Source organism: Bos indicus x Bos taurus, chromosome 15 (genome assembly GCF_003369695.1).
Source record: "Bos indicus x Bos taurus breed Angus x Brahman F1 hybrid chromosome 15, Bos_hybrid_MaternalHap_v2.0, whole genome shotgun sequence".
Taxonomy (NCBI): Eukaryota; Metazoa; Chordata; class Mammalia; order Artiodactyla; family Bovidae; genus Bos; species Bos indicus x Bos taurus.
This window is the reverse complement of record NC_040090.1, coordinates 32,945,639-32,973,485: the sequence shown is the minus strand read 5'-3', so window position 1 is coordinate 32,973,485 and position 27,847 is coordinate 32,945,639. Positions and strand designations below refer to the sequence as shown.

At 40.6% G+C, this 27,847-nt stretch overlaps 1 protein-coding gene and 1 non-coding gene across 8 annotated transcripts in view; one reads left to right on the top strand and one right to left on the bottom strand.

Annotated features, from left to right (window-relative positions):
* Positions 1 to 27,847, bottom strand: part of STIM1 (stromal interaction molecule 1) — a 204,970-nt gene that overhangs the window by 28,375 nt on the left and 148,748 nt on the right. For all 7 annotated transcript variants that reach the window (XM_027563070.1, XM_027563066.1, XM_027563068.1 and 4 more), the window contains 2 exons: positions 11,785 to 11,896; positions 8,326 to 8,441 (listed from right to left, as the gene is read on the bottom strand). In XM_027563070.1, coding sequence (XP_027418871.1) covers positions 8,326 to 8,441; positions 11,785 to 11,896 — 228 coding nt within the window. The remainder of the gene's footprint in view (positions 1 to 8,325; positions 8,442 to 11,784; positions 11,897 to 27,847) is intronic.
* On the top strand, positions 21,056 to 21,127 carry TRNAC-GCA. Its single transcript has one exon. It is a non-coding gene; the product is annotated as a tRNA-Cys (tRNA).

Here is a 27,847-nt window from a genome sequence, read left to right as displayed (position 1 = left end):
TCATTATCCCAAAAGAAATCCCACACCCATTATCAGCCACTTCCCATTTCCCACTCACTCTAGCCCCTGCCAGCCACCAATCTTAATTTGATCCCCATGGATTTATCTATTCTGAATATTGCATATAAATGGAATCATACAATACATGTTCTTGCAGCATGTAATCAGAACTTCACTTCCTTTTATGGTTGAGTTATATTTCATTGTGTTTATATACTACAACTATTTATCCATTCATCCATCAATGTATATATGGGTTGCTTCCACCTCAGCTATTGTGAATAATGCTGCTATGTACATGTACTTGTTTCAGTACCTGTTTTCAATATTGGGGTACATTCCTGGGTATGAAATCGCTGAGTTATATGGTAACTATGTTTAACTTTTTGAGGAATGATGAGACTATTTTCTAAAGTAGCTGAATCTTTCTCGTTATCACTAGAAACGTACAAGTGTTCTAATTTCTCCATCTCCCTGCCAACACTTACTTTCTGTTCTTCCCTCTGTTTTCACTTTTATTGTAGCTCTCCTAGTGGATGTGAAATATCTTCTTAACTCTAGTACCTCTGCTCTGCCTACCTCAGAAACAGTTTTCTGCTGACCTCTGACCTCCTTTAGATTAGGTTACAGGCAACCTAGAGGCTAAATGAAAAGAGTCTAGGAGAAGATACTCCTGTCCTCGTATCAGCCTAACCCAATTCACTGGGGCTCCCCTTGCTGGCTCTGACCTCCAGGACCCAGTACCATATACCCAGGATTCTGATTCTCATGCTCTCTAGACCTAGCTGATTTTTCTCTTTTTTTTAATTTATTTATTTTAATTAGAGGCTAATTACTTTACAATATTGTACTGGTTTTGCCATACATTGACATGAATCCGCCATGGGTTTACATGTGTTCCCCATCCTGAACCCCTCTCCCACATCCCTCCCCATACCATCCCTCTGGGTCATCTCAGTGCATGAGCCCCGAGCACCCTGTATCATGCATCAAACCTGGACTGGTGATTCATTTCACATGTGATAATATACATGTTTCAGTGCCATTTTCCCAAATCATCCCACCCTCTCCCTCTCCCACAGAGTCCAAAAGACTGTTCTATACATCTGTGTCTCTTTTGCTGTCTCGCATACAGCGTTATCATTACCATCTTTATAAATTCCATATATATGCATTAGTATACTGTATTGGTGTTTTTCTTTCTGGCTTACTTCACTCTGTGTAATAGGCTCCAGTTTCATCCACCTCATTAGAACTGATTCAAATGTATTCTTTTTAATGGCTGAGTAATACTCCATTGTGTATATGTACCACTGCTTTCTTATCCATTCGTCTGCTGATGGGCATCCAGGTTGCTTCCATGACCTGGCTATTATAAACAGTGCTGTGATGAACATTGGGGTACACCTGTCTCTTTCAATTCTGGTTTCCTCGGTGTGTATGCCCAGCAGTGGGATTGCTGGGTCATAAGGCAGTTCTATTTCCAGTTTTTTAAGGAATCTCCACACTGTTCTCCATAGTGGCTGTACTAGTTTGCATTCCCACCAACAGTGTAAGAGGGTTCCCTTTTCTCCACACCCTCTCCAGCATTTATTGCTTGTAGACTTTTGGATGGCAGCCATTCTGACTGGCGTGAAGTGGTACCTAATAGTGGTTTTAATTTGCATTTCTCTGATAATGAGTGACGTTGAGCATCTCTTCATGTGTTTGTTAGCCATCTGTATGTCTTCTTTGGAGAAATGTCTATTTAGTTCTTTGGCCCATTTTTTGATTGGGTCATTTATTTTTCTGGAATTGAGCTGTAGGAGTTGCTTGTATATTTTTGAGATGAGTTGTTTGTCAGTTGCTTCATTAGCTATTATTTTCTCCCATTCTGAAGGCTGTCTTTTCACCTTGCTTATAGTTTCCTTTGTTGTGCAGAAGCTTTTAAGTTTAATTAGGTCCCATTTGTTTATTTTTGCTTTTATTTCCAATATTCTGGGAGGTGGGTCATAGAGGATCCTGCTGTGATGTATGTCAGAGAGTGTTTTGCCTATGTTCTCCTCTAGGAGTTTTATAGTTTCTGGTTTTACGTTTAGATCTTTAATCCATTTTGAGTTTATTTTTGTGTATGGTGTTAGAAAGTGTTCTAGTTTCATTCTTTTACAAGTGGTTGACCAGATTTCCCAGCACCACTTGTTAAAGAGATTGTCTTTTCTCCATTGTATATTCTTGCCTCCTTTGTCAAAGATAAGGTATCCACAGGTGCGCGGATTTATCTCTGGACTTTCTATTTTGTTCCATTGATCCGTATTTCTGTCTTTGTCCCAATACCATAGTGTCTTGATGACTGTGGCTTTGTAGTAGAGCCTGAAGTCAGGCAGGTTGATTCCTCCAGTTCCATTCTTCTTTCTCAAGATTGCTTTGGCTAGTCGAGGTTTTTTGTATTTCCATACAAATTGTGAAATTATTTGTTCTAGTTCTCTGAAAAATAACGTTGGTAGCTTGATAAGGATTGCATTGAATCTATAGATTGCTTTGGGCAGTATACTCATTTTCACTATATTGATTCTTCCAATCCATGAACACGGTATATTTCTCCATCTATTTGCATCCTCTTTGATTTCTTTCACCAGTGTTTTATAGTTTTCTATATATACATCTTTTGTTTCTTTAGGCAGATATCTTCCTAAGTATTTTATTCTTTTCATTGCAATGGTGAATGGAATTTTTTCCTTAATTTCTCTTTCTGCTTTCTCATTGTTAGTGTATAGGAATGCAAGGAATTTCTGTGTTTTGATTTTATATCCTGCAACTTTACTGTATTCATTTATTAGTTCTAGTAATTTTCTGGTGGAGTCTTTAGGGTTTTCTATGTAGAGGATCATGTCATCTGCAAATAGTGAGGGTTTTGCTTCTTCTTTTCCAATCTGGATTCCTTTTATTTCTTTTTCTGCTCTGATTGCTGTGGTCAAAACTTCCAAAACTATGTTGAATAGTAGTGGTAAGAGTGGGCACCCTTGTCTTGTTCCTGACTTTAGGGGAAATGCTTTCAATTTTTCACCATTGAGGATAATGTTTGCTGTGAGTTTGTCATATATAGCTTTTATTATGTTGAGGTATGTTCCTTCTATTCCTGCTTTCTGGAGGGTTTTTATCATAAATGGATGTTGAATTTTGTCAAAGGCTTTCTCTGCATCTATTGACATAACCATATGGTTTTTACTTTTCAATTTTTTAATGTGATGTATTACATTGATTGATTTGCAGATATTGAAGAATCCTTGCATCCCTGGGATAAAGCCCATTTGGTCATGATGTATGATCTTTTTAATATGTTGTTGGATTCTATTTGCTAGAATTTTGTTAAGGATTTTTGTATCTATGTTCATCAGTGATATTGGCCTGTAGTTTTCTTTTTTTGTGGCATCTTTGTCAGGTATTGGTATTAGGGTGATGGTGGCCTCATAGAATGATTTTGGAAGTTTACCTTCCTCTGCAATTTTCTGGAAGAGTTTGAGTAGGATAGGTGTTAGCTCTTCTCTAAATTTTTTTGGTAGAATTCAGCTGTGAAGCCGTCTGGATCTGGGCTTTTGTTTGTTGGAAGATTTCTGATTACAGTTTCAATTTCTTTGCTTCTGATCTGTCTGTTAAGATTTTCTATTTCTTCCTGGTTCAGTTTTGGAAAGTTGTACTTTTCTAAGAATTTGTCCAGTTCTTCCATGTTGTCTGTTTTATTGGCATATAGTTGCTGATAATAATCTCTTATGATCCTTCGTACTTCTGTGTTGTCTGTTGTGATCTCTCCAGTTTCATTTCTAATTTTGTTGATTTGATTTTTCTCCCTTTGTTTCTTCATGAGTCTGGCTAATGGTTTGTCAATTTTATTTATCTTCTCAAAGAACCAGCTTTTGGCTTTGTTGATTTTTGCTATGGTCTCTTTTGTTTCTTTTGCATTTATTTCTGCCCTAATTTTTAAGATTTCTTTCCTTCTACTAACCCTGGGGTTCTTCATTTCTCCCTTTTCTAGCTGCTTTAGGTGTAGAGTTAGGTTATTTATTTGACTTTTTTCTTGTTTCTTGAGGTAAGCCTGTATTGCTATGAACCTTCCCCTTCACACTGCTTTTATAGTGTCCCATAGGTTTTGGGTTGTTGTGTTTTCATTTTCGTTTCTATGCATATTTTGATTTCTTTTTTGATTTCTTCTGTGATTTGTTGGTGGTTCAGCAGCATGTTGTTCAGCCTCCATATGTTGGAATTTTTAATAGTTTTTCTCCTGTAATTGACATCTAATCTTACTGCATTATGGTCAGAAAAGATGCTTGCAATGATTTAAATTTTTTCGAACTTACCAAGGCTAGATTTATGGCCCAGGATATGATCTATCCTGGAGAAGGTTCTGTGTGTGCTTGAGAAAAAGGTGATTTTTCCATTTGCAATTCTTGCTTAACCTGTTTTTAACACACCCTTTCAGATACAGTAAATACTATTTCGATACAGACCCTGTGTATGCTACACTGCTTCAGTCGTGTCTGACTCTTTGCAACCCTATAGACTGTAGCCTGCCAGGCTCCTCTGTCCATGGGATTCTCCAGGCAACAATACTGGAGTGGGTTGCCATTTCCTTTTCCAGGGGATCTTCCTGAACCAGGGATCAAACCCACATCTCTTATGTCTTACGTCTCCTGCTCTGGCGGGTGGGTTCTTTACCGCTAGCACTAGCTGTCTTAACAGTCTATTAGTATATCTCAGAAGACTAAAGAAGATTTCAGGCTGCCAAAGGCCTCCCTATAACTGCAGGGTGACATGGGAGAGCCTCTGAAAAAATAACCTAGCTTTCACTGCTGGGTTTGATTCTTCTGGTATAAACGTTTTTGCTGGTGTATACAAAGAGAGGGGGATAGGCTGATAATAAAGAAAGTTTAATAAGGCCACTTCCCATTTTTCAAGAGTCAGCTCAAGAGTGATCCTTTCCATAAAACTTCTTGGTCTCCAACTGAAAACTCCTCCCTACTTTGTGCTCCCATCTGAACTATGGAATGACTTACACGACTGTTATACCACTGTATCTGTTGACCATTTACTGAATTTGTTGACACGCCAATGTTCATTTAGATGGAACTTCCTGAGAGAAGAGACTGTCATTTAGTGGTGCACTGTAGGTGCTTTAAAAATGTTGGTAGATGACCCAATCAAAAAATGGGCCAAAGAACTAAATAGACATTTCTCCAAAGAAGACATACAGATGGCTAACAAACACATGAAAAGATGCTCAACATCACTCATTATCAGAGAAATGCAAATCAAAACCACTATGAGGTACCATTTCACGCCAGTCAGAATGGCTGCCATCCAAAAGTCTACAAGCAATAAATGCTGGAGAGGATGTGGTGAAAAGGGAACCCTCTTACACTGTTGGTGGGAATGCAAACTAGTACAGCCACTATGGAGAACAGTGTGGAGATTCCTTAAAAAACTGGAAATAGAACTGCCTTATGATCCAGCAATCCCACTGCTGGGCATACACACTGAGGAAACCAGAAGGGAAAGAGACACGTGTACCCCAATGTTCATCACAGCACTGTTTATAATAGCCAGGACATGGAAGCAACCTAGATGTCCATCAGCAGACGAATGGATAAGAAAGCTGTGGTACATATACACAATGGAGTATTACTCAGCCATTAAAAAGAAAACATTTGAATCAGTTCTAATGAGGTGGATGAAACTGGAGCCTATTATACAGAGTGAAGTAAGCCAGAAAGAAAAACACCAATACAGTATACTAATGCATATATATGGAATTTAGAAAGATGGTAACGATAACCCTGTATACGAGACAGCAAAAGAGACACAGATGTATAGAACAGTCTTTTGGACTCTGTGGGAGAGGGAGAGGGTGGGGAGATTTGGGAGAATGGCATTGAAATATGTATAACATCATGTACGAAACGAGTCGCCAGTCCAGGTTCGATGCACGATACTGGATGCTTGGGGCTGGTGCACTGGGACGACCCAGAGGGATGGTATGGGGAGGGAGGAGGGAGGAGGGTTCAGGATGGGGAACACATGTATGCCTGTGGCAGATTCATTTCGATATATGGCAGAACCAATACAATATTGTAAAGTTTAAAAATAAAATAAAATTTTTAAAAAATGTTGGTAGTACAGAGGGTGGGCCTCACAATTAGAGCCTTCATTGTGTCATTTATTCAAAACTTATAAATGAATGATAAGAAAAAATGTGTCCTAGGACCAAAAAGGAGAAGGCAATGGCACCCCACTCCAGTACTGTTGCCTGGAAAATCACATGGATGGAGGAGCCTGGTTAGGCTGCAGTCCATGGGGTCGCTAAGAGTCGGACATGACTGAGCGACTTCACTTTCACTTTCCACTTTCATGCATTGGACAAGGAAATGGCAACCCACTCCAGTGTTCTTGCCTGGAGAATCCCATGGACGGAGAAGCCTGGTAGGCTGCAGTCCATGGGGTCGCACAGAGTTGGACACGACTGAAGCAACTTAGTAGTAGTAGTAGTATGACCAAAAAGGCTTCCCTAGTGGCTTACACATAAAGAATCCGCCTGCGATGCAGGAGAGCTGGGTTCAATCCCTGGGTTGGGAAGATCCCCTGGAGGAGGGCATGGTAACCCACTCCAGTATTCTTGCCTGGAGAATCCTTATAAACAGAGAGGCCTGGCGGGCTACAGTCCATCAGGTTGCAAAGAGTCGACATGACTGAGTGACTAAGCACATAGAACAGGTTCAAAAAAGGCAACAAAGCAGATGAAAATGGTCTTCTCCCATGTTGCTCTGTTTCACACTTACAAAAGGTATAGACCTTCTGAAGAAGACAAAACTATGGAGAGGTTAAAAAAAAAAAATCAGTGATTGCCAGGGGTTGAGGAAGAAAGAAGGATAAACAGGTGGAGCACAGAGGATCTTTAGGGCAGTGAAAAACCATTCTTTCTGACACCACACAGGTGGACACAAGTCATCATACATTTGTCCAAACCCACAGACTGCACAATACCAAGAGTGAATCTTAATGTAAACTATGGACTCTGGGTGATAATGCTGTGTCAGTGGTAGGTTCAGCAATTGTTACAAATGTACCACTGTGGTGAGGATGTTTTTAATGGGGAAGGCTATGCATGTATGGGGGCAGAAGTCTATGGAAAATCTCTGTACCTTCCACTCAGTTTTGACGTGAACCTAAATCTACTCAAAAAAATAAAATCTAGGGACTTCCCCAGTGGTAGAGTGGTTAAGACTCTGCTTCCACTGCAGTGGCATGGGTTCAACCCCCGGTAAGGGAACTATGATCCCACATGCCATGCAGCATGGCTAAAAGAGAAAAAAAAAATTTTAATGTTTTAAATTAAAAAATAAAAATAGGGGATGTCTTGGTGGTTAGGACTTGGGTGTTCACTGCTGTGGGCCTGAGTTTGATCCCTGGTTAGGGAACTAAGATCCCACAAGCCCTGTGGCCAAAAACTAAAATAAATAAATCTTAAAAAATAATAAAAATAAAGTCTATTAAAGCTTTTTTAAACCAAAAAATTATGGACCTATCCACCTCTATTGAGATATCAGCTTGGGTACTTGTCAAGAGAAATGTCACACTGCCACTGACCCTGCCTGCCGGCAGCTTCTCTGGACTGGTGTTGGGCTTCACAGTATCCTGCTGCTGGCATCTTCCGCTGGGGTCAGGCTGGTGCCAACAGCTCCCAGAGGACACAGAGTAGGCCGTAAGAGCCTTCTGGTCAAGGCAAATTTTCTAAGAAATTTTACTACTCTGTGTTGAGTTCACTTAGAATAAAAAAGGATAGCAAGGTTGATCATTCCCACCTGACAGATGTTCAGGAGCTGAAGCACCTAATCCCCGCAACTGACCCTGGGCTGAAGAGACCAACCTGCCCTAGTCCAAGATATCTCTGTTGCTTCAGTGAAAGCCTGCTTAGCCCTGTTTGGTTGTTCAAGGACACAAAATGTTCAGCAATCAGTCCATGGCCTCTGCATGTCCAGTGACAGCAGGAACAGCTAGACGGCACTCAGCCTGCTTCAGGTTGTTATCCCTGAGCATACCATTCATATTTAGTGTCTGTATTCTCACTCAGGTTGTTTTCCCCACCTAGACTGCCTTCTCCTGGCTCCTCCATGGAATAAAGCCCTACCCATCTTTAAAGGCAGAGGTCACATGCCACCTCTTTTATAGAATGCCTTCTTTAACCTTCTGATGTACCTCTGTAGAATATTCATTTTATCCCTTTGGGGCAGACCCAGGACCTCAACCCAGCCGTGGGGTCCATGGCACATCAGCAGCCTTCCCTCTCCCCCGACTCACAGAGAGGAGGCCCAAAGAGCACCGTGTCCAGGGCCTTCAGCTGCAGCTTCTGCCGATGGCTCCGGTCTGTCATCTTCAACACAGTCCCTGTCATGGTGGTATTGGTTACAGCGAGCCTGTGGGGGCAAACAGGAGGGGCTCAGTTCCCTGCCGACAAAGCAGAAAGGATCCTGGTAGGATTACACACCTCCTCCAGGAACACTTCCATGAATTCTAGCTCCTAGTGCTTGCTCCCCTCTGCACTCTAGTATACAGAGTCAACACCAGTGGATCTCAACAAGCAGTAAAGAGAGCACATAACATTCACCAAGAATTTGTTCACCTTTCTCCCCATGTCCATCATCTCCTGAATATCATATTTTCTAAGGATTAACTATCTGTGACCATTCCCATACTCAACTGTAAATTTTCTGTTGTGCTTCTCCTCCCAGGGATTATCCACCAAACACCTGTCTCCACACTCCCACCATCTGTAAACGCATTCTCCTGTCCAGCCCAGGTCAAAATGTTACACCACATGACCCAGGGATTCCGAGGGCCTCTGAATTTACCTGATCCTAACTGTCATTAAATATAAATCTGCTGACAAAGAGCATTGCATTAGTCTTGTCATCTTGTATTTGAGTAATAGTAATTGACTCTCAATCACATTACTATATTTTTTATATTCTTCAATCATACTGTTAATGAGAGGAATATGTATATTCCTCTCTTATTAAGTTATTATTAACAGTATGATTATAATGGTATATGATTATATACCATTTCCAAGGAAATGGTATAGGAAAAACTGGACTTTGTTTCTCTTCTGCTTGAATTTAGTGGGTATAGAGGGGAGAGGAGTGTAAGACATGAAAGGCTGAAAAACCACTGGTCTGGGTCCCACAAGTGAGGATGATCTACTATACTATGGTTTGTGCTCTTTTCTGATTCATAGCTTTGTTTCCCTAGATAAAGAAAAGCTTCTGACATCAGTGTGTCATTTACACTCCTGCCTGGGCATGCAGGCATAGTTACTTCTTTCTCTAGTCCTGGGAAGCAACCAAGCCCATCTATAAAACAGGCAGTGAGATACCCTGATGTGGGTGAGGGTGGGGTAGGGGTGGGGATGGTCAGGAGATTCAGCTTCTGGCCCCAGCTCCATCAATGATTCACTTGTCTGACATAAGCTGCTTAATCTCTTCCCTGGGGCCTCAATTTCCTTCTGTGTAAACTTAAGTAAATCCGATGCTTCTCACAAACTTGGGAGTTCTTGGGGCTCTCTTTAGAGCACTTCTAACAAGTGTACTGGCCTTCATCTAACTGATCAAAGTTAAGTATCACCTTTTCTACAGTCTATTTGTCAAAGAAACCTATGAATTTCTAAGCAACAAGAAATGAGAAAGGAACTAACATTTATTAAGCAGCTGTGTATCTCATACTATTCTGACACTTTACATACAATACCTCATTTAGTCCCCACACTTTAGGAACCCAGTTCTTTTATTAGCAGCTCCACTTTACGATAAGAAAACTGAGACTTAGGGATAAGTAATTTGCCCAAAGTCACACAGCAAGTAAGTGGCAAAGGCAGGATTCAACCCAAATCTGCTAGATTCATCCCATTATACCATGCTGCCTAGTGATAGGCCTAGAAAAACACCCCCACTCCACCCCACACTCCCTGCTCTGAAGGCTCCAGGCTTCCTACTGTCACTGAGGCACCACAGTTTGGCTGCCTCTACCCCTGCGCCCAGCCTGGCCGGGTCTGGTCTCAGATCTAATCCTAGTCACAGAATGGCCAAGTGAGCTCAGTACCTGAGAACTGATTCCTCATCTATGTTTTCCAGCTTAATCCAAGCCATTGCCATTCTTCAAGATGGAATGGGTCAGGGATCCATAAGGTAGGTAATACTGCTATTTCCATGAGAAAGAACCTAAATCCTGGAGCTTCATGGTTAATCATCTGTTTGATTGTCTGTCTCTTCCACTAAACACAGAGTTCCTCAAGGCAAATGTGGGGTCTAATGTGTTTCTTTGTCCTCAGGGCCCAGGAGAGAGCATGACACAGGGTATGCTTGGTAAAGTGTTGTTAAATAGAACTACACTGAGTATTTCCAGGATGCCTATGTTCAACTACATGGGGCAAGAGGAAGATGCAGTGAAAAAAGCAGGGCATTTAGAACCAGGCAGACCTAAGTTCAAATCCCAACTCTGCAACTTACTGGCTTTGATAAATCATAAAATATTTGAAATTCAGTTTGTTTGCCCAAAAGTTGGGATAATAATTCCTTCCTCCCAGAATAGTGGGACTCAACTGAAATAACAGGTAGGAAAGAAACTCTATAAAGGGATGTACAAACATTAAGATTATTACTCTCTCTACAGTAGGGAGAAGCCGTGAAGAAGAGGCTGCGGGCAGCAGAGGAGGGACCAGCCAGCTCAGCTAAGCCTGGACAGCACTGCCCGGTAGCTCTATGGCTAGAGGCTGCAATGTGTGGACATTCCAACAGCTTCACCTTCCCCTTTTCCCTTTGCTGAAGCTCATAACCAGATGCACCTACATAATAAGATGACAGGTTATACATAATGAGCACTTACCAGACAGTAAGCCCTTTGAGGGGAAGGGCAACTTGTTGCCATCTTTATTCCCAGCACCCAGCATAAGTGCTTGGCACAGAACAGGTACCCAGTAAATATTGATTGAATGAATAAGTAAATGGATTAATCACTGGATGATATACGGCACTAGTTGACATAACAAGAAGTCCAAGCAGTACTCTAGCCCCTCCCCACACCACCCCAAGTCCTAGCATACTGTATCTGTAAGAGGGGCAGAGTTAGGACACAACAGGTGTTGGAACAGTCACTCCAGAGAGGAGGCTGGGGCCAATGCTAGTTGGCCCCCATCTCTGCACCATTTTTTTAGAGTAGATAAACTGTGTATGGGTAATTCAGGGGAAGTTAAAGGAGCCCCGGGGCCCTAGTGCCATGGGCAATAAAAGAGACAGCTGCTGGGGGGAGCCAGAAGAAGAAAAGAGAAGTAGCACAGGCTTTGAAGTCTACCCAGATCTAGGTTCAAATCACAATTTTGCCTCTAACTAGCCATGTGGCCTTGGAAAAGTTACTTAGCCAGGCTTATCACCTAGACACATTAATATCTACCTTACAGGACTGATGTAAGAATTAAATGATACTGTATATAAAGTGTTGAGTACAGTGCCTGGCACGTACTAAGAACTCAATAAATGGCAGCCATTAGTACTCTTCCCAGGATCGATAGAAATATTAAATAAGAGAATAGATGTGAAGTGCCCATTATGCTTTATAGCAAGTATACAGTAAATGTGAGAAAAGAAGTCTACAAATTCTGCACTGAAAGGAGTGAAACTTCATTTAACACATGAGAGCAACCAGAAGGCAGGCCAACCCCATCCCATTCCCTACACCCCAAGTGAGAAAACCCACTCTCCTCCTGACCTTGGCATGGCATGGCCACTGAGCTGCAGCTTCCGGAAGGTCTCCTCATACTGAGGCAGCTCCACATATGTGATCAGCCACTGCACCACCTCATCCACGGTCCAGTTGTATACTGCAGGAAGAGATAAGTAAAGCCATGATTCCGGAATGCAAGCAATGCTTGCAACTTACTGTCATAGTCACAGTGACCTTAACATTCGCCACATCTATGTGTTTTCTCCCATAAAATCCTAACTATGAAAGGAATACATACAGTACTTTTTGTTTTCTTGGGTTCCAAAATCTCTGCTGACAGTGACTGCAGCCATGAAATTAAAAGACGCTTGGAAGAAAAGCTATGACCAATGACCAATCTAGACAGCATATTAAAAAGCAGAGACATTACTTTGATGACAAAGTTCTGTCTAGTAAAACGTATAGTTTTTCCAGTAATCATGCATGGATGTGAGAGTTGGACCATTAGGAAAGCTGAGTGCCGAAGAATTGATGCTTTTGAACTGTGGTGTTAGAGAAGACTCTTGAGAGTCCCTTGGACTGCAAGGAGATCAAATCAGTCAATCCTAAAGGAAATCCACCCTGAATATTCACTGGAAGGACTGATGCTGAAGCTGAAGCTCCAATACTTTGGCCACATGATATGAAGAACTGACTCATTGGAAAAGACCCTGATGCTGGGAAACACTGAAGGCTGGAGGAGAAGGGGACGACAGAGGATGAGATGGTTGGATGGCATCATCAACTCAATGGACATGAGTTTGACCAAGCTCCAGGAGCTGGTGATGGACAGGGAAGCCTGGCATGGTGCAGTCAATGGGGTCGCAGAGAGTCAGACACGACTGAGCAACTGAACTGAACTGAATTGATAGAGAATGGATTTTTTTCTTGTACTATCCTGGTGTATCTGGGATAAAATAATCCTGAATTACTATATCATGACTTCCCTGGTGGCTCAGATGGTAAAAGCATCTGCCTACGATGCGAGAGACCCAGGTTAGATCCCTGGGTTGGGAAGATCCCCTGGAGAAGGAAATGGCAATCCACTCCAGTATTCTTGCCTGGAAAATCCCACGGACAGAGGAGCCTGGCAGGCTACAGTCCATGAGGTCACAAAGAGTCGGACATGACTGAGCAACTTCACTTCACTTCACTTCATATTATATATTTTTATAATAATAATAAAATGATACTAATAGAATCCATCATTTACATAGCACTTACTTTATAACAGGAACTGTGCTAAGTACTTTACATATATTAGCTCACTAATCTTTTTGACAACCATGTAAAGGATATATACCACTTTATCCCTATTTTACAGATGAAGAAACTGAGGCACAAAAAGGTTATGTAACTTTCCCAAAATTATCCAGCCAGGAACTGGTAAATATTGAACTCAAGCAGTCTGGCTTCATGACTTTCCCTGGCCATTATGTCATAAACATCATATGTATATAACATTCTTTAATTTATATAAGAATATACATAGAGATTATTTATACACACACACACACACACACACACACACACACACACACACACATTCTCCCTGACACTGCAGGAAAGCTTCATACAAATCTGAGCCAAGAGATGGATCCAGATGACATCACTTAAGTTCTGAATGAGATCATACCTATAGATAGCCCTATTCATATATTTTTCAGTTCTGTGCAAAAAATAAATTTCCCCTTTTGCTTATATCAGGTTGAAAAGATTTTCTCTCACAAGAGGAGTCAATTCTACCTGAAACAATTACTGAATGATCATTCATAATATTGCAAATCACATCATTACCATATGTGGACCACTGTACCTAATCATTTCCTCAATGTTATAAGACTATGACTTTTTTTTAATGGGAACTATAAAAATAATAGTTTAAAAATATTTTAATAGTTGTGTGGTATTTAGCCACAGAGATAACAAATTTATCTCCATGTTTTGTCAAGAATCAACAATAAAGGAATAGAAGGGGACTTAATGTGCAAGGAATATGTTCAAGCCAAGAAAAGGTCAAGTGAAATCATGATGCATCATATAAAACAAAGTTTCATAGGAGCTTGAATACAGAAAAATAGTGGGAGGACTGAGTCACCATATAGCACCCAGTAATACACCCATGCTGAACTTAAAGAACCTTGGGTGGGAGCAGTCGGGTTTCGGCAAAAATATATCATTTTATTGGATTTGAAATGTGCTTTTATTTAAAGTATCAGTGTGTTTTTGTTTGTTTATATTTGTACACAAATTTTATATAGCAACTTAAACTTAATTTTATGTTTGTACATATTTGAATGCTATTAAATAAAACCAGCTTTGCAGGCCCAAGATAAATGATTTGCCTTAAAAGGAATTTGTACATTCCTCAAGTTTGAAAACTACTGCTGTGAGCAGCAAGAAGCCAAAAAAGTTTTGAAGCAGAATGAAATGGTGAGATTTATTACCATCCTCTTTTAAGATCTATATCTTTCCCCAAAACTGTCCTGCATGAGAAGGCTTTCTAATTTCCCCTTAATGGTCAGGAGAAATTGAAGGCAGGGACCATGTCCTTTTCTGTTTTGCTCACCTTCTTTGTCTCTAAAATAGTGTTTTTTATACAGTGGCATCAATAAGAATTTACTCAAAAAATAACTATCCTAAATGAGGCGTTCCAGAAATGTTCTGAATGTGTGCCACCAAACAGCAACAACAATCTTCCCAGACAAATATACAGCCCAGGTGGAGGTTAACTTCTGAAACGCGTGACCAAAAATCAGCATTCCTCTGATTGTTGTTGTTCAGTCACTCAGTCATGTCAGACTCTTTGTGACCCCATGGACTGCAGCATTCCAGGCTTCCCTGTCCTTCACTGTCTCCCAGAGTTTTTTCAAACTCATGTCTACTGAGTCAGTGATGCTACTGGTATTCCTCTGGTAGGCACACCTCAGATCTTAGGTTGCTTCTGCCACTCTATTTAAACTAGAGAAGTTACAAGTCTGGGCCCTGTCCCTTTATCCTTCTCCTCCCCCACAGTGGAGCCCAGCACATGGTATAAAGCAGACACTCAGAAAGAACAAAACAGTGGAAGACAAAAGTACTCTAATCTCTCTATGTCCCCCCAAAACCGCTGGGGCTCAGGAGAAAAGTTCTAAAGCCAAGAGACTTTGGAGGTAGCTTAGACCATTCACAGAGGCACAGGAAAGGTTCTGCGAGAGGAAATGAGGCAGATCTAGCGCATTCAACTGCATCCTAGAAAACAAGGTCCTGGAGGCTTAGGTGGAGACTGCTTAGTCATCGCCTGGTTGAATTTCTAATTTCCAGACTAGAATACACTGGAGGGAAGAGAGAGATTAATTTCCAAGAGATATGCTCAAATCATAGGGCTTAGGAAAGGAGGGATGACAGAACAGGCATTAAAGATGTGCTGAGGAAAGTACAACGGATTGGCCTTTTATTCCTGAAAATGAATATATCTCCACATACATTGTAAACATGATCACTTGCTATCATCCAGAGTGTTAGGTAATGAAGACCTAGCAGAGTGGCACAAGATGTGAGGTGGACAGACAAGTGTCAACCTGCAAAGTGCAGGGAACACATTCCTGCCTGTATTGTCAAAGGAGCTTGGCCTCACCCAGCATGACGTATGGAGTAGAAAGGCCACTTCATGTCTTGTTGCTTGAAAGGTCCACAGCCAGAAGTGCCACAAGAGTCTTTTGTCTACAGGGAAGACACCCTGATACAGGCCTGAGCATAGACCCTTGGCAGGCAGGAACTTCACTGCTTGTGCCCTACACTGCAGTGGAGACAAGCAGGAGTCAGTCTAGGCTAGGGTTTCTTAGTCTCTGCAGCACTGACCTTTTGGACAGGTTAATTCTTTGTTGTAGGGGGCTGCCCTATGCACTGTACAACACTTAACAACCCTGGCATCTACCGACCAGATGCCAGTAGTATGCTGCCAATCATAACAATCAAAACTGTCTCGAGATACTGCCAAATGTTCTCTGGGGAACAAAACTGCCCCCGGCTGAGAACCACTGCTCTTAACACATGGCAGAAGGTCTATAAGGAGACCTCCAATGAGGACAGTCAGTCTCTACAGAGCTAAGCTTTGTGGAAAAGGACAAAGACTCCAACATATTAGGACAAACCTCAAGGCAGTCGTTTTTTGGGCTATGCGTCCATATATTATTCTGTTATCCGGCAGATGCCCTACCTAGGTAAGGCTTGCCAGTAAGGTGTTGCCCACTCGGAATCACTGCAATCTGAACAAAGTAAGCCAGAGTGAGCTGTGTCCTTGTCAGACAGCAGCCCTGTGTCCCAGCATGATATCCCACCATTTAGTCAAGGCGGGGTGCCAGGACCTTGTTCCTAAGGTTCAAAGTGCCTAAAAGCTAAAAATCTTGTTCTGTTTTCTCATTCCAAAAGAGAAAATGGGAAGAATCCCTGGCCCAAAGTGAGGAAGAAGGCAACACCAAGTACAAAGAGCTGTGGCTGTCAGTAAGGGGAGACAGAATTTGGCCAGGAGAGCTTAGTACCGAGAGAGATGCCAAGTGATTCACATGACCAAATCCCAGGAGGACATGCAAGCAAGAGACAGTCTTCTAAAGTCATGATTCTCTCATCCCCTTAAGCCTCTGTCCATTTGGCTCCTAAAGACATCAAAGACTACATCTCTGGGCAAAATGACAAACAATATTACACAAAATTGGAGAAGGCCAACCCCTGGAGTTTTCAGCAACACATAGTCCTTCATAAAAGAGATGCACAAGGTGACTAACTTTGTAGTCTCCAACATTTTTAATGACATAATCTGCATGTAAAAAAATTCAAGCACACATTACCATATATGAATATATATTTATAAATTAGATATATATACTGACATTGCTGCTGCTGCTAAGTCGCTTCAGTCGTGTCCGACTCTGTGCGACCCCATTGACAGAAGCCCACTAGGCTACCCCGTCCCTGGGATTCTCCAGGCAAGAACACTGGAGTGGGTTGTCATGTCCTTCTCCAATACTGACATTAGGTATATTGTAAAAATATATAAAACTTAAAGAATGAGACGGAGAAGGCAATGGCACCCCACTCCAGTACTCTTGCATGCAAAATCCATGGACAGAGGAGCCTGGTAGGCTGCCGTCTATGGGGTCGCACAGAGTCGGACATGACTGAAGCGACTTAGCAGCAGTAGCAGCAGCAAAGAATGAGATAAAAATAAATGTAATATAAATACACACTATTATATTCTCCTGTTGACCCCAGTTGATTGTCTTGTGCAGTTGGAAACCACTGGCCTTTGAGCCATGTAGATGCTTGAGAGAAGGGCATTTCAAGCAGATGGAAGAGTAAGTATTACTCCCTAGCACATGAGCTATAGCAATACCTCCAGGGATATACCAGAACAGATCTCTGGCCTTGGCCAATCCTTTTTCTTGTCAGAGAAAGAATAAGCAGTAAGAAATGGGCTCCTAAATCATAATGTTTTTTCCCCTGATGGACCAGTGGTGCCTCCAGATAGAGCCCCCACTCACCTTTGTAGTTTCAAACTCACAGCCCAGAACTATGTCTGGCAGAAGAGTTACCAGTACCTTCTCTGCCTCTCTTTCACACAACTGTTAGTCACTTACTTAGCTACTCAGTTAGCCTTTGGTCAGTCTTTTGTCAACCTTTTGGTCACCTCTAGCACCATGGTTAAGGATTTGGACTCTAGAACCAAGTGATTTGGATTGAATTTGAGATCTGCTACTGACTAGATGTAAGGTCATGAACAAGTTACTTTTTTCAACCTCATTCTGTCACCTACAAAATGGTGAGAATCAGAGTTCCTACATCATAAGAATGTAGTGAAAATATGAGAAGTTCCTAGCATACAGTAAGTGCTAAAAAAAAAATAAGCTATTATTATCACCATTCATTCACTCACTAAGCTTTCACTGGCTTCTACTCTAATAGATCCCTGGTTGGTTACAAGATACAGAGATCAGTCTGAATGATCTCCATCATCAAGGACTCTTTTCTAGAGAAGGAGACATACAGGAAATTAAATGAATATAATACAATGTGACAAGCGCTAGGTAAAAGCAATGTATGGGATGATGTGGGAGCACAGAGGAAGGAGCGACTGCCAGAGTGAGTCAGAAAAGGCATCACAAAGCCTAGATTCTTATCTGGCTACTCAGGAGACAGCATTCCAAGACACCTACAGAATCTCATCAAAGGGGCCCTCCCTAAAGACAGTTTGTAGCCTAGACTTGTGATTTTTCTCTAAGTGGTTTCCTTCTGGCTCTCACTAGCAGTTTGCCATCTGAGCCTAGAATGAGGCAGATATCATGTTAGTTTTCTAACATGGAATCAATACCAAGCTTTAAACCATTATTGCAAAAAGAACCTGGCCCTTTCACCTAGGACTCATGTGATAGACCCACTAGGCCCCTGGCAAAAATCAGCTCTGCCAGTGTTCAAAAGAACATACTAGTGAACACCATCCCATAGGAAGCTACTTGGCTAGCAGAGACCAGATTAGAGAAAGACTAGCAGCATGGCTGCAGAATATTATGAGAACCTAAAGTTTGGAATGTTAAATGAGTCAAATAACTTGTATAAGATCACACAAAGGCAGACTCCTGTCTTCTACATCCCTGCTCTGGGCCAGCTCCCACACTGTGAGTTAAAATATGGAATCATATCTTTAGGGAATGAAATCATATAGGGACTTCCCTGGTGGTCCAATGGTTAACAATCTGCTTTGGAATGCAGGGCATTCAGGTTCCATCCCTGGTCGGGGAAGTAAGATCCCACATGCCACAGAACAACTAAGCCTGCACACCGCAACTACTGAGCCCATGTGCCACAACTAGAGAGTCCGTGCACCACAACTAAACACCTCATATGGCACAACGAACTCCTGTGTGTCATGACAAAGACCCAAAGCAGCCAAATACATTTTTCTAAAAAATATGGAATCATGTAAGATAATGCCCTCAAGCATTTTTGTGGGGAAATAAAAAGGCAGGTAGCCAAGAACTTCCAGATGTACAAGTTGGATTTAGAAAAGGCAGAAGGACCAGAGATCAAATTGCCAACATCCATTGGATCATAGAAAAAGCAAGACAATTCCAGAAAAATATCTACTTTTGTGCTTCATTGACTACGCTAAAATCTTTGATTGTGTCAATCACAACAAACTGTGGGAAATTCTTAAAGAGATGGGAATACCAGACCACCTCACCTTCCTCTTGAGAAACCTGTATGCAGGTCAAGAAGCAACAGTTAGAACTAGACATGGATCAACAGATTGGCTCCAAATTGGGAAAGGAGTATGTCAAGGCTGTATATTGTTATCCTATTTATTTCACTTATATGGAGAGTACATTATGTGAAATGCCAGGCTGGATGAAGCTCAAGCTGGAGTCAAGCTTTCTGGGAGAAATATCAATAACCACATATATGCAGATGACACCACTCTAAAGGCAGAAAGTGAACAGGAACTAAATAGCCTCTTGATAAAGGTGAAAGAGGAGAGTGAAAAAACTGGTTTAAAACTCAACATTCAAAAAACTAAGATCACGGCATCTGGTCCCATCATTTCTTGGCAAATAAATGAGGAAAAAATTGAAACAGTGACAGACTTTATTTTCTTGGGCTCCAAAATCACTGTGGGCAGTGACTGCAGCCATGAAATTAAAAGACTTGCTCCTTGCTCTTGCTCCTTGGAAGAAAAGCTATGACAAACCTAGACAGTGTATTAAAAACCAGAGACATCACTTTGCCGACAAAGGTCTGTGTAGCCAAAGCTATGGTTTTTCTAGTAGTTGTGTACAGATATGGAAGTTGGACCATAAAGAAGCATACTTTCAAACTGTGGTGCTGGAGAAGACTCTTGAGAGTCCCTTGAACTGCAAGGAGATCAAACCAGTCAGTTCTAAAGGAAATCAGTCCTGAATATTCATTGGAAGGACTGATGCTAAAGTTGAAGCTCCAACACATTAAATACTTTGGCCACCTGATGCAAAGAGCTGACTCACTGGAAAAGACTCTGATGCTGGGAAAGATTGAGGGCAGGAGGAGAAGGGTGCAACAGAGGATGAGAAGGATGGATGGTATCATCGATTCAATGGACATGAGTTTGAGCAAACTCCAGGAGTTAGTGATGAACAGGGAAGCCTGATATGCTGCAGTCCATGGGGTTGCAAAGAGTCAGACATGACTGAGCTACCGAACAACAAATTAAAGAAATTGATACTGTAAAAAAGAAAACAGAAAACCTTCCCACAAGGAAAACACCAGGCTCAAATTGCTTTACTGGTGAATTCTACCAAATATTCAAGGAAAAATACACCAATTCTGCATGAAGTCTTCTGAAAATTGATGAATACTTACCAACTCATTTTATGAGGCCAGCATTATCCTGATAAAACAAGAAAAGAAAATGACAAACCAATATCCCTAAACCCCTAACAAAGGTCCACAAGTTTGAAACAAAGTTTTAGCAAATATGAAATATTAGCTTTTAATAGTGACAATCTGTAAAAAAAAAAAAAATACAAAATTGCTATGCTGTATGCCTGAAACTAATAAAATACTGTAAATCAACTATATCTCAATTTAAACATTTTAATAGAAAAATAAAAATAATAAAATTTTAACAAGTAAAATCCAACCATATATTTAGAAAATGACCAAGTGGGGTTCATCCCAAGAATACAACTAGTTCAACATGGAAAAATCAGTCAATATAATTTATCATATTAGCAAACAAAAGCAGAAAAACCAGGCAATCAACTCTGAAACTCACTGGATAAAATCCAACATCCAGGACTTCCTTGGTGGCTCAGTGGTAAAGAATTTGCCTGCCAATGTAGGAGACGAGTGTTCCACCCCTGATTCAGGAATATTTCACATGCTGCGGGGCAACGAAGCCCATGCGCCACAGCTACTGAGCCTGTGCTCTAGAGCCTGGGAGCCACAACTTCTGAAGCCCTCGAGCCCTAGAGCCGTGCTCCTCAACAAGAGAGTCCATTGCAGTGAGACGCCCACGAACCATAACTAGGCAGTAGCGCCCACTCACAACTAGAGAAAAGCCTGTTCAGCAACCAAGACCCAGAACAGCCAAAAATAAAATAAAGAAAATTTAAAAAGAAAATCCAACATCCATTCCTGATCAAAGTTCTCAGCAAACTAGGAATAGAAGGTAGCTTCCTTGATCTGACAAAAGGTTTTTTATAGAAAACAAACAAAAACAACCAACCAACCAACCAAAGAGCAACAGCTAATGTTATATTTGAGGGCTTCCCTTGTAGCTCAGTTGGTAAAGTATCTGCCTGCAATGCAGGAGACCCACGTTCAATTCTTGGGTGGGGAAGATCCCCTGGAAAAGGAAATGGCAACCCACTTCAGTATTCTTGCCTGGAGAATCCCATGGACAGAGGAGCCTGGCAGGCTACAGTCCATGGGGTCGCAAGAGTTGGACACACCATTATATTTAATGTTATATTTAATGGTGAAAGACTAAATGATTTCCCTTTAATATCAGAAACAAGATGAAGATGCCTGCTCTTACTGCTTCTCTTCAATACAGTACTGGAGATACTAACCAGGGCAATCAGATAAGAAAAATATTTCTTAAAGGCATCCAGGTTGGAAAAGAAAAAAATTAAACTTTCTTTACTAGCAGACATAACTGTCTAATTTGAAAATCTGATGGTATCCTACTAGTAAGTGAGTTTAACAAGATTGCAGAGTACAAGATCAATATATAAAATCAATTATGTTTTTCTTATAAAGCAATAATCAAAATTAAATTAACATCACTTAATAGTAAAATTTGGGGTGGTCAAGTGGCACAGTGGTAGAGAATCTGCTGCCAGTGAAGGAGACACAAGAGACAGGGATTTGATCCCTGGGTTGGGAAGATCCCCTGGAGTAGGAAATGGCAACCCATTCCAGTATTCTTGCCTGGAAAATTTCATGGACAGAGGAGTCTGGGAAGCTACAGTCTAAGGGTTCGCAAAGAGTCAGACATGACTGAGTGACTGAGCATACACACACACAATAGTAAAATTTACATGATGTATATTTTACCACAATTTAAAAACTACTACTCACAATACAATCAAAACCTGTGAAATACTTATAAATAAATCCAACAAAAGATATGAAAGATTTGTATCCTGAAAACTGATCCTGAGAGGGACTTCCCTGGTGGTCTAGTGGCTAAGATTCCGAGCTCCCAATATAGGGGGCCCAGATTCAACTCTTGGTCAGGGAACTAGATCCTATACGCCACAACTAAGACCCGACACAACCAAATAAATTAATAAATTAATTTTAAAAAACATGCTGAGAGAAAATGTACCTCCTAAACAAATGTAGCAATATACTCTGTCCATAGGTCAGAAAACTAAATCTTGTTAAGATGTCAGCTCTTACACACTGATCTACAGATAAAATCCCATAGGGATTTTTTTTTTAGAAATTGACAAGCTGAATTGAGGACAAACAGCCAAAACAATTTTGAAAAAGAAAAACAAAGCTGGAGGGCTAACACTATCTGACTGAAAGAATTACTATAAGACTATTGTAACAAAAATACCATGGTACTGACACAAAGACAAATAGATGAGTAGACAGAACAGAGTCCATAAGTAAACCCACAGTTATATGGACAACTGATTTTTTACAAAAAGTGCAAGGCAACGCAGTGGAGAAAAGACAGAATTTTCAACAAATGGTTCTAGAACAACTGGGACATCCATAAGCACAAAAATAACTAAAATCCATACTTAACACCATATACAAAAATGAATACAAAACAGATCATAAGTCTAAATGTAAAACCTAAAACTATAAAACTTCTAGAAAGAAATACAGTAGAAAATGCTTGCACAAGTGTGGGTTAAGCAAAAATTTCTTACAAATGACACCAAAAGCATGATCCATAAAAGAACTAACTGATAAACTGAAGTTCAGAAAAAAAGTAAAACTTTCTGCTCTTTAAAAGATACTGTTAAGAGGATGATAAGACAAACCATAGACTGGAGAAAATCTTTACAAAGCATACATCTTATAAAGGCTTTTTTTTCCATAAAGAATTTATATCCAGAATATATAAAGGACTCTTAAACTTCAACAATAAAAAAAAAAAAAAACCCACAAGCCAATTAAAATATAGACATACAATTTGGACAGATAATTCACCAAAGAAGATATGTGAATGGCACATGAAAAAGATGCCCAATATCAATAATCATCAGGAAAATGCAAAATAAAATCACTATGAAACAACACTATACTGTTAGAATAGCTAAAATTTAAAAGACTGACCAGGAACTTCCCCGGTGGTCCAGAGGCTAAGACTCCGAGCTCTTATGGTAGGGGCCCAGGGTTCGATCCCTGGTCAAGGAACTAGATCCCACATGCCACAACTAAGAGTTCGCTACAACTAGAGATCCCATGTGTCGCAACTAAGACCCAGCACAGCCAAAAAAATAAATATTAAAAAAAAAAAAGAAAAAAGAAAGACTGATCATACCAAGTGCTAGCAAGGATGTGGAAGAACTGCAAGTCATACACTACTGGTGAGAATGTATAATGATACAACTACTTTGAAGACAATCTGACAGTTTTTTAAAAATATATACCTACCAAATGATCTAGCCATTTCACTCCTAGATACTTACCTAAGAGAAAAGAAAATATATGTCCATAGAAAAACTTGTATGTGAATGTTCATAGAAGCTTTATTTATAAGAACCGAAAACTGGATATAACTCAAATGTCTGTCAGTAGGTGAATGGATAAATAAATTGTGGTATATTTAGAGAATGGATTGTTATACTATTAAGCAATAAAAATAAATAAAATATTTTTATATGCAACAACATGAATGAATCTCAAAACAACTACGCTAAGTGAAAGAAGTACATATTTAAATACCTATTTATATGACTCCATGTATGGAAAATTCTATAAAATGCAAGCCTATAGTGACTGAAAGAAGATCAGTAATTGTCTGAGAGGTAGGAAGGGAAAGATCACAAAGGACTGTGAGAAAAATTGTAGGGGTGATAAATATATTCACTATCTTGATTGTGGTGATGGTTTCACAGCTGTATACATGTGTCAAAACTTGGAAAACCGTACACTTTAACTATATTTTATTGTCAATTACAACTCAATAAATCTCCTTTAGAAGAGGTAGTTGAGTGAAAACAGTATCATAGGAAATGCACATAAAATATATTAAAGAGGTAGAATCCTCTGGACTTGGGAACAGAAACAGGTGAGAGATGCTCAGTTTCCTTTATTAAATGGGGATGCAAGTAGGACATTTTTACCCTCAAGTGGCTATTAATATAAATAGAAAATGACTGTGGTTTGTTCAATTTTTTTTTTAGATAACAAAATACAACCAGCATTGATGCAATGATTTTAACACTTATCACAGTCATTTTGCATTTATACCTGAAAGAATGTAAGAGAAAGAAAAAGCCAAGTGTATCTTTTTTGCCCCAAAAATGTAGCAACAAACAACTAATGGTTGAGGAATTTAACTGAATGATTTGAAGATTCACTTAGCAAAGTAATTTTTAAATAGCTAAAAGAACAGAATAAATAGATCTCATCGGGTTTATGTAAAAGCAAAAAAGGGGATGTCTGCTCTTTTATATTGATCTGACTTCTGAAATGGTTTATGCTAAATTCCAATGCCACCTGGTCCCCTGTGTTATGTCAACAGAGAGGCCAGTTCTGCTGAGTTTTCTTCCTGAAACCCTTCTGGTTCTCCAATATTGCTCTACAGCTCCTGTAAAAAAATCCTGTCCTACGATGAACAGCACAGATAGAACAGGAGGACAGTCAGCTTATTTTCTTATTTCCAAAAGCCTAGTAGAAAACAAACATCCTCTCAAGACAAAGTTCTGAGTGATACTAAAATACCAAGTTCTTTTGTTTTTATCTGGAATCATATTCCTTAGAATCAAACTTGATAGTTAAGGTGCTTCTGATCCATAAAAATGGGTAAGAAATTATTACCAAATATGCTTTGTTCAACAGACAACATCTTTTTAAACCTCATGTTCAGGAAAGGGAGAAGAAACAGTAAAACAGCACAATTTGTTTAAAGAATGGAAGCCCCGCTTTAGAAAGTAATTCTCTTGGGTCAATGCCTCCCCTCACTACAAAGGGCATAGTTACTGTTTTCACTGGCTCAAACAAACAAACAATTCTATTTCTCAAAGATCCTACAAAATTCACTCAGCTTCTCTTCCATTAAAGAACTGCCACTCCCCTTACCTAAAGGATCTTAAAGGGATTCGGATTTACCGCACCCTCCAGCACTGCTCCCCCCCACACACATACTCTCTCACTATCACTATCATACGTAAGGCTGTGATCCAAACTGTGCCAATCTGATTCTCCCTCCACCATATCTGACTCTTGAACAAAGACACTTAGAGATGAAAAATGAATATAGCTGAGTCATATGAGAGTTACCAGTTCAGTTCAGTTCAGTTCAGATCAGTCGCTCAATCGTGTCTGACTCTTTGCGACCCCATGAATCGCAGCACGCCAGGCTTCCCTGTCCATCACCAATTCCCGGAGTTCACCCAGACTCACGTCCATCGAGTCAGTGATGCCATCCAGCCAGCTCATCCTCTGTCGTCCCCTTCTCCTCCTACCCCCAATCCCTCCCAGCATCAGAGTCTTTTCCAATGAGTCAACACTTCGCACAAGGTGGCCAGAGTACTGGAGTTTCAGCTTTAGCATCATTCCTTCCAAAGAAATCCCAGGACTGATCTCCTTTAGAATGGACTGGTTGGATCTCCTTGCAGTCCAAGGGACTCTCAAGAGTCTTCTCCAGCACCACAATTCAAAAGCATTAACTCTTTGGCACTCAGCTTTCTTCACAGTCCAACTCTCGCATCCATACATGACCACTGGAAAAACCATAGCCTTGACTAGATGGACCTTTGCTGGCAAAGTAATGTCTCTGCTTTTGAATATGCTATCTAGGTTGGTCATAACTTTTCTTCCAAGGAGTAAATGTCTTTTAATTTCATGGCTGCAGTCACCGTCTGCAGTGATTTTGGAGCCCCCCCAAATAAAGTCTGACACTGTTTCCACTCTTTCCCCATCTATCTCCCATGAAGTGATGGGACCAGATGCCATGATCTTCGTTTTCTGAATGCTGAGTTTTAAGCCAACTTTTTCAGTCTCCTCTTTCACCTTTCATCAAGAGGCTTTTTAGTTCCTTTTCAATTTCTGCCATAAGGGTGGTGTCATCTGCATATCTGAGGTTATTGATATTTCTCCCGGCAGTCTTGATTCCAGCTTGTGCTTCTTCCAGCCCAGTGTTTCTAATGATGTACTCTGCATATACGTTAAATAAGCAGGGTGACAGTATACAGCCTTGACGTACTCCTTTTCCTATTTGGAACCAGTCTGTTGTTCCATGTCCAGTTCTAACTGTTGCTTCCTGACCTGCATACAGATTTCTCAAGAGGCAGGTCAGGTGGTCTGGTATTCCCATCTCTTTCAGAATTTTCCACAGTTTCTTGTGATCCACACAGTCAAAGGCTTTGGCATGGTCAATAAAGCAGAAATAGATGTTTTTCTGGAACTCCCTTGGATCTGTTTTCGATGATACAGCTGATGTTGGCTATTTGGTCTCTGGCTCCTCTGCCTCTTCAAAACCAGCTTGAACATCAGGAAGTTCACGGTTCACGTATTGCTGAAGTCTGGCTTGGAGAATTTTGAGCATTACTTTACTAGCGTGTGAGATGAGTGCAATTGTGCAGTAGTTTGAGCATTCTTTGGCATTGCCTTTCTTTGGGGTTGGAATGAAAACGGACCTTTTCCAGTCCTGTGGCCACTGCTGAGTTTTCCAAATATGCTGGCATATTGAGTGCAGCACTTTTACAGCATCATCTTTCCGGATTTGAAATAGCTCAACTGGAATTCCATCACCTCCACTAGCTTTGTTCGTAGTGATGCTTTCTAAGGCCCACTTAACTTCGCATTCCGGGATATCTGGCTCTAGGTCAGTGATCACACCATTGTGATTATCTGGGTCGTGAAGATCTTTTTTGTACAGTTATTCTGTGTATTCTTGCCAGCTCTTCTTAATATCTTCTGCTTCTATTAGGTCCATACCATTTCTGTCCTTTATTGAGCCCATCTTTGCATGAAATGTTCCCTTGGTATCTCTAATTTTCTTGAAGAGATCTCTAGTCTTTCCCATTCTGTTGTTTTCCTCTATTTCTTTGCATTGATCTCTGAGGAAGGCTTTCTTATCTCTTCTTGCTATTCTTTGGAACTCTGCATTCAGATGTTTGTATCTTTCCTTTTCTCCTTTGCTTTTCGCTTCTCTTCTTTTCACAGCTATTTGTAAGGCCTCCCCAGACAGCCATTTTGCTTTTTTGCATTTCTTTGCCATGGGGATGGTCTTGATCCCTGTCTCCTGTACAATGTCACAAACCTCATTCCATAGTTCATCAGGCACTCTATCTATCAGATCTAGTCCCTTAAATCTATTTCTCACTTCCACTGTATAATCATAAGGGATTTAATTTAAGTCATACCTGAATGGTCTAGTGGTTTTCTCTACTTTCTTCCATTTAAGTCTGAATTTGGCAATAAGGAGTTCATGATCTGAGCCACAGTCAGCTCCTGGTCTTGTTTTTGTTGACTGTATAGAGCTTCTCCATCTTTGGCTTTGAGTTACCAGTTAGAATAGGCCAATTCCCCAGTCCTGGCTGCTGGGATCCCTGGAGTTGCCCTTGTTCTCAACTCTTCCTCAGCCCCACTAGTTCAGCTCTCCCTTACTTAATGACTTAACTGTGTATAATAAAGAATTTGGTTGTTTTTTATCTTAAGGTCATTTTCCTTGATGATAGGAGTATCTTTGTTATTTGTGGTGGGCCCTGGATCACACTTGAGTTCATACTAATAAGAGAACTCTGGATGGGGGCTGGTCACCAGAAAGATCAACCATGTGACTAGAGGATTGGGACTTTGAGTCAAGTGACATCAGCCCAACCTTTGGAGAGGAACAGGGACCTGGAGATTGAATTCAGTCATG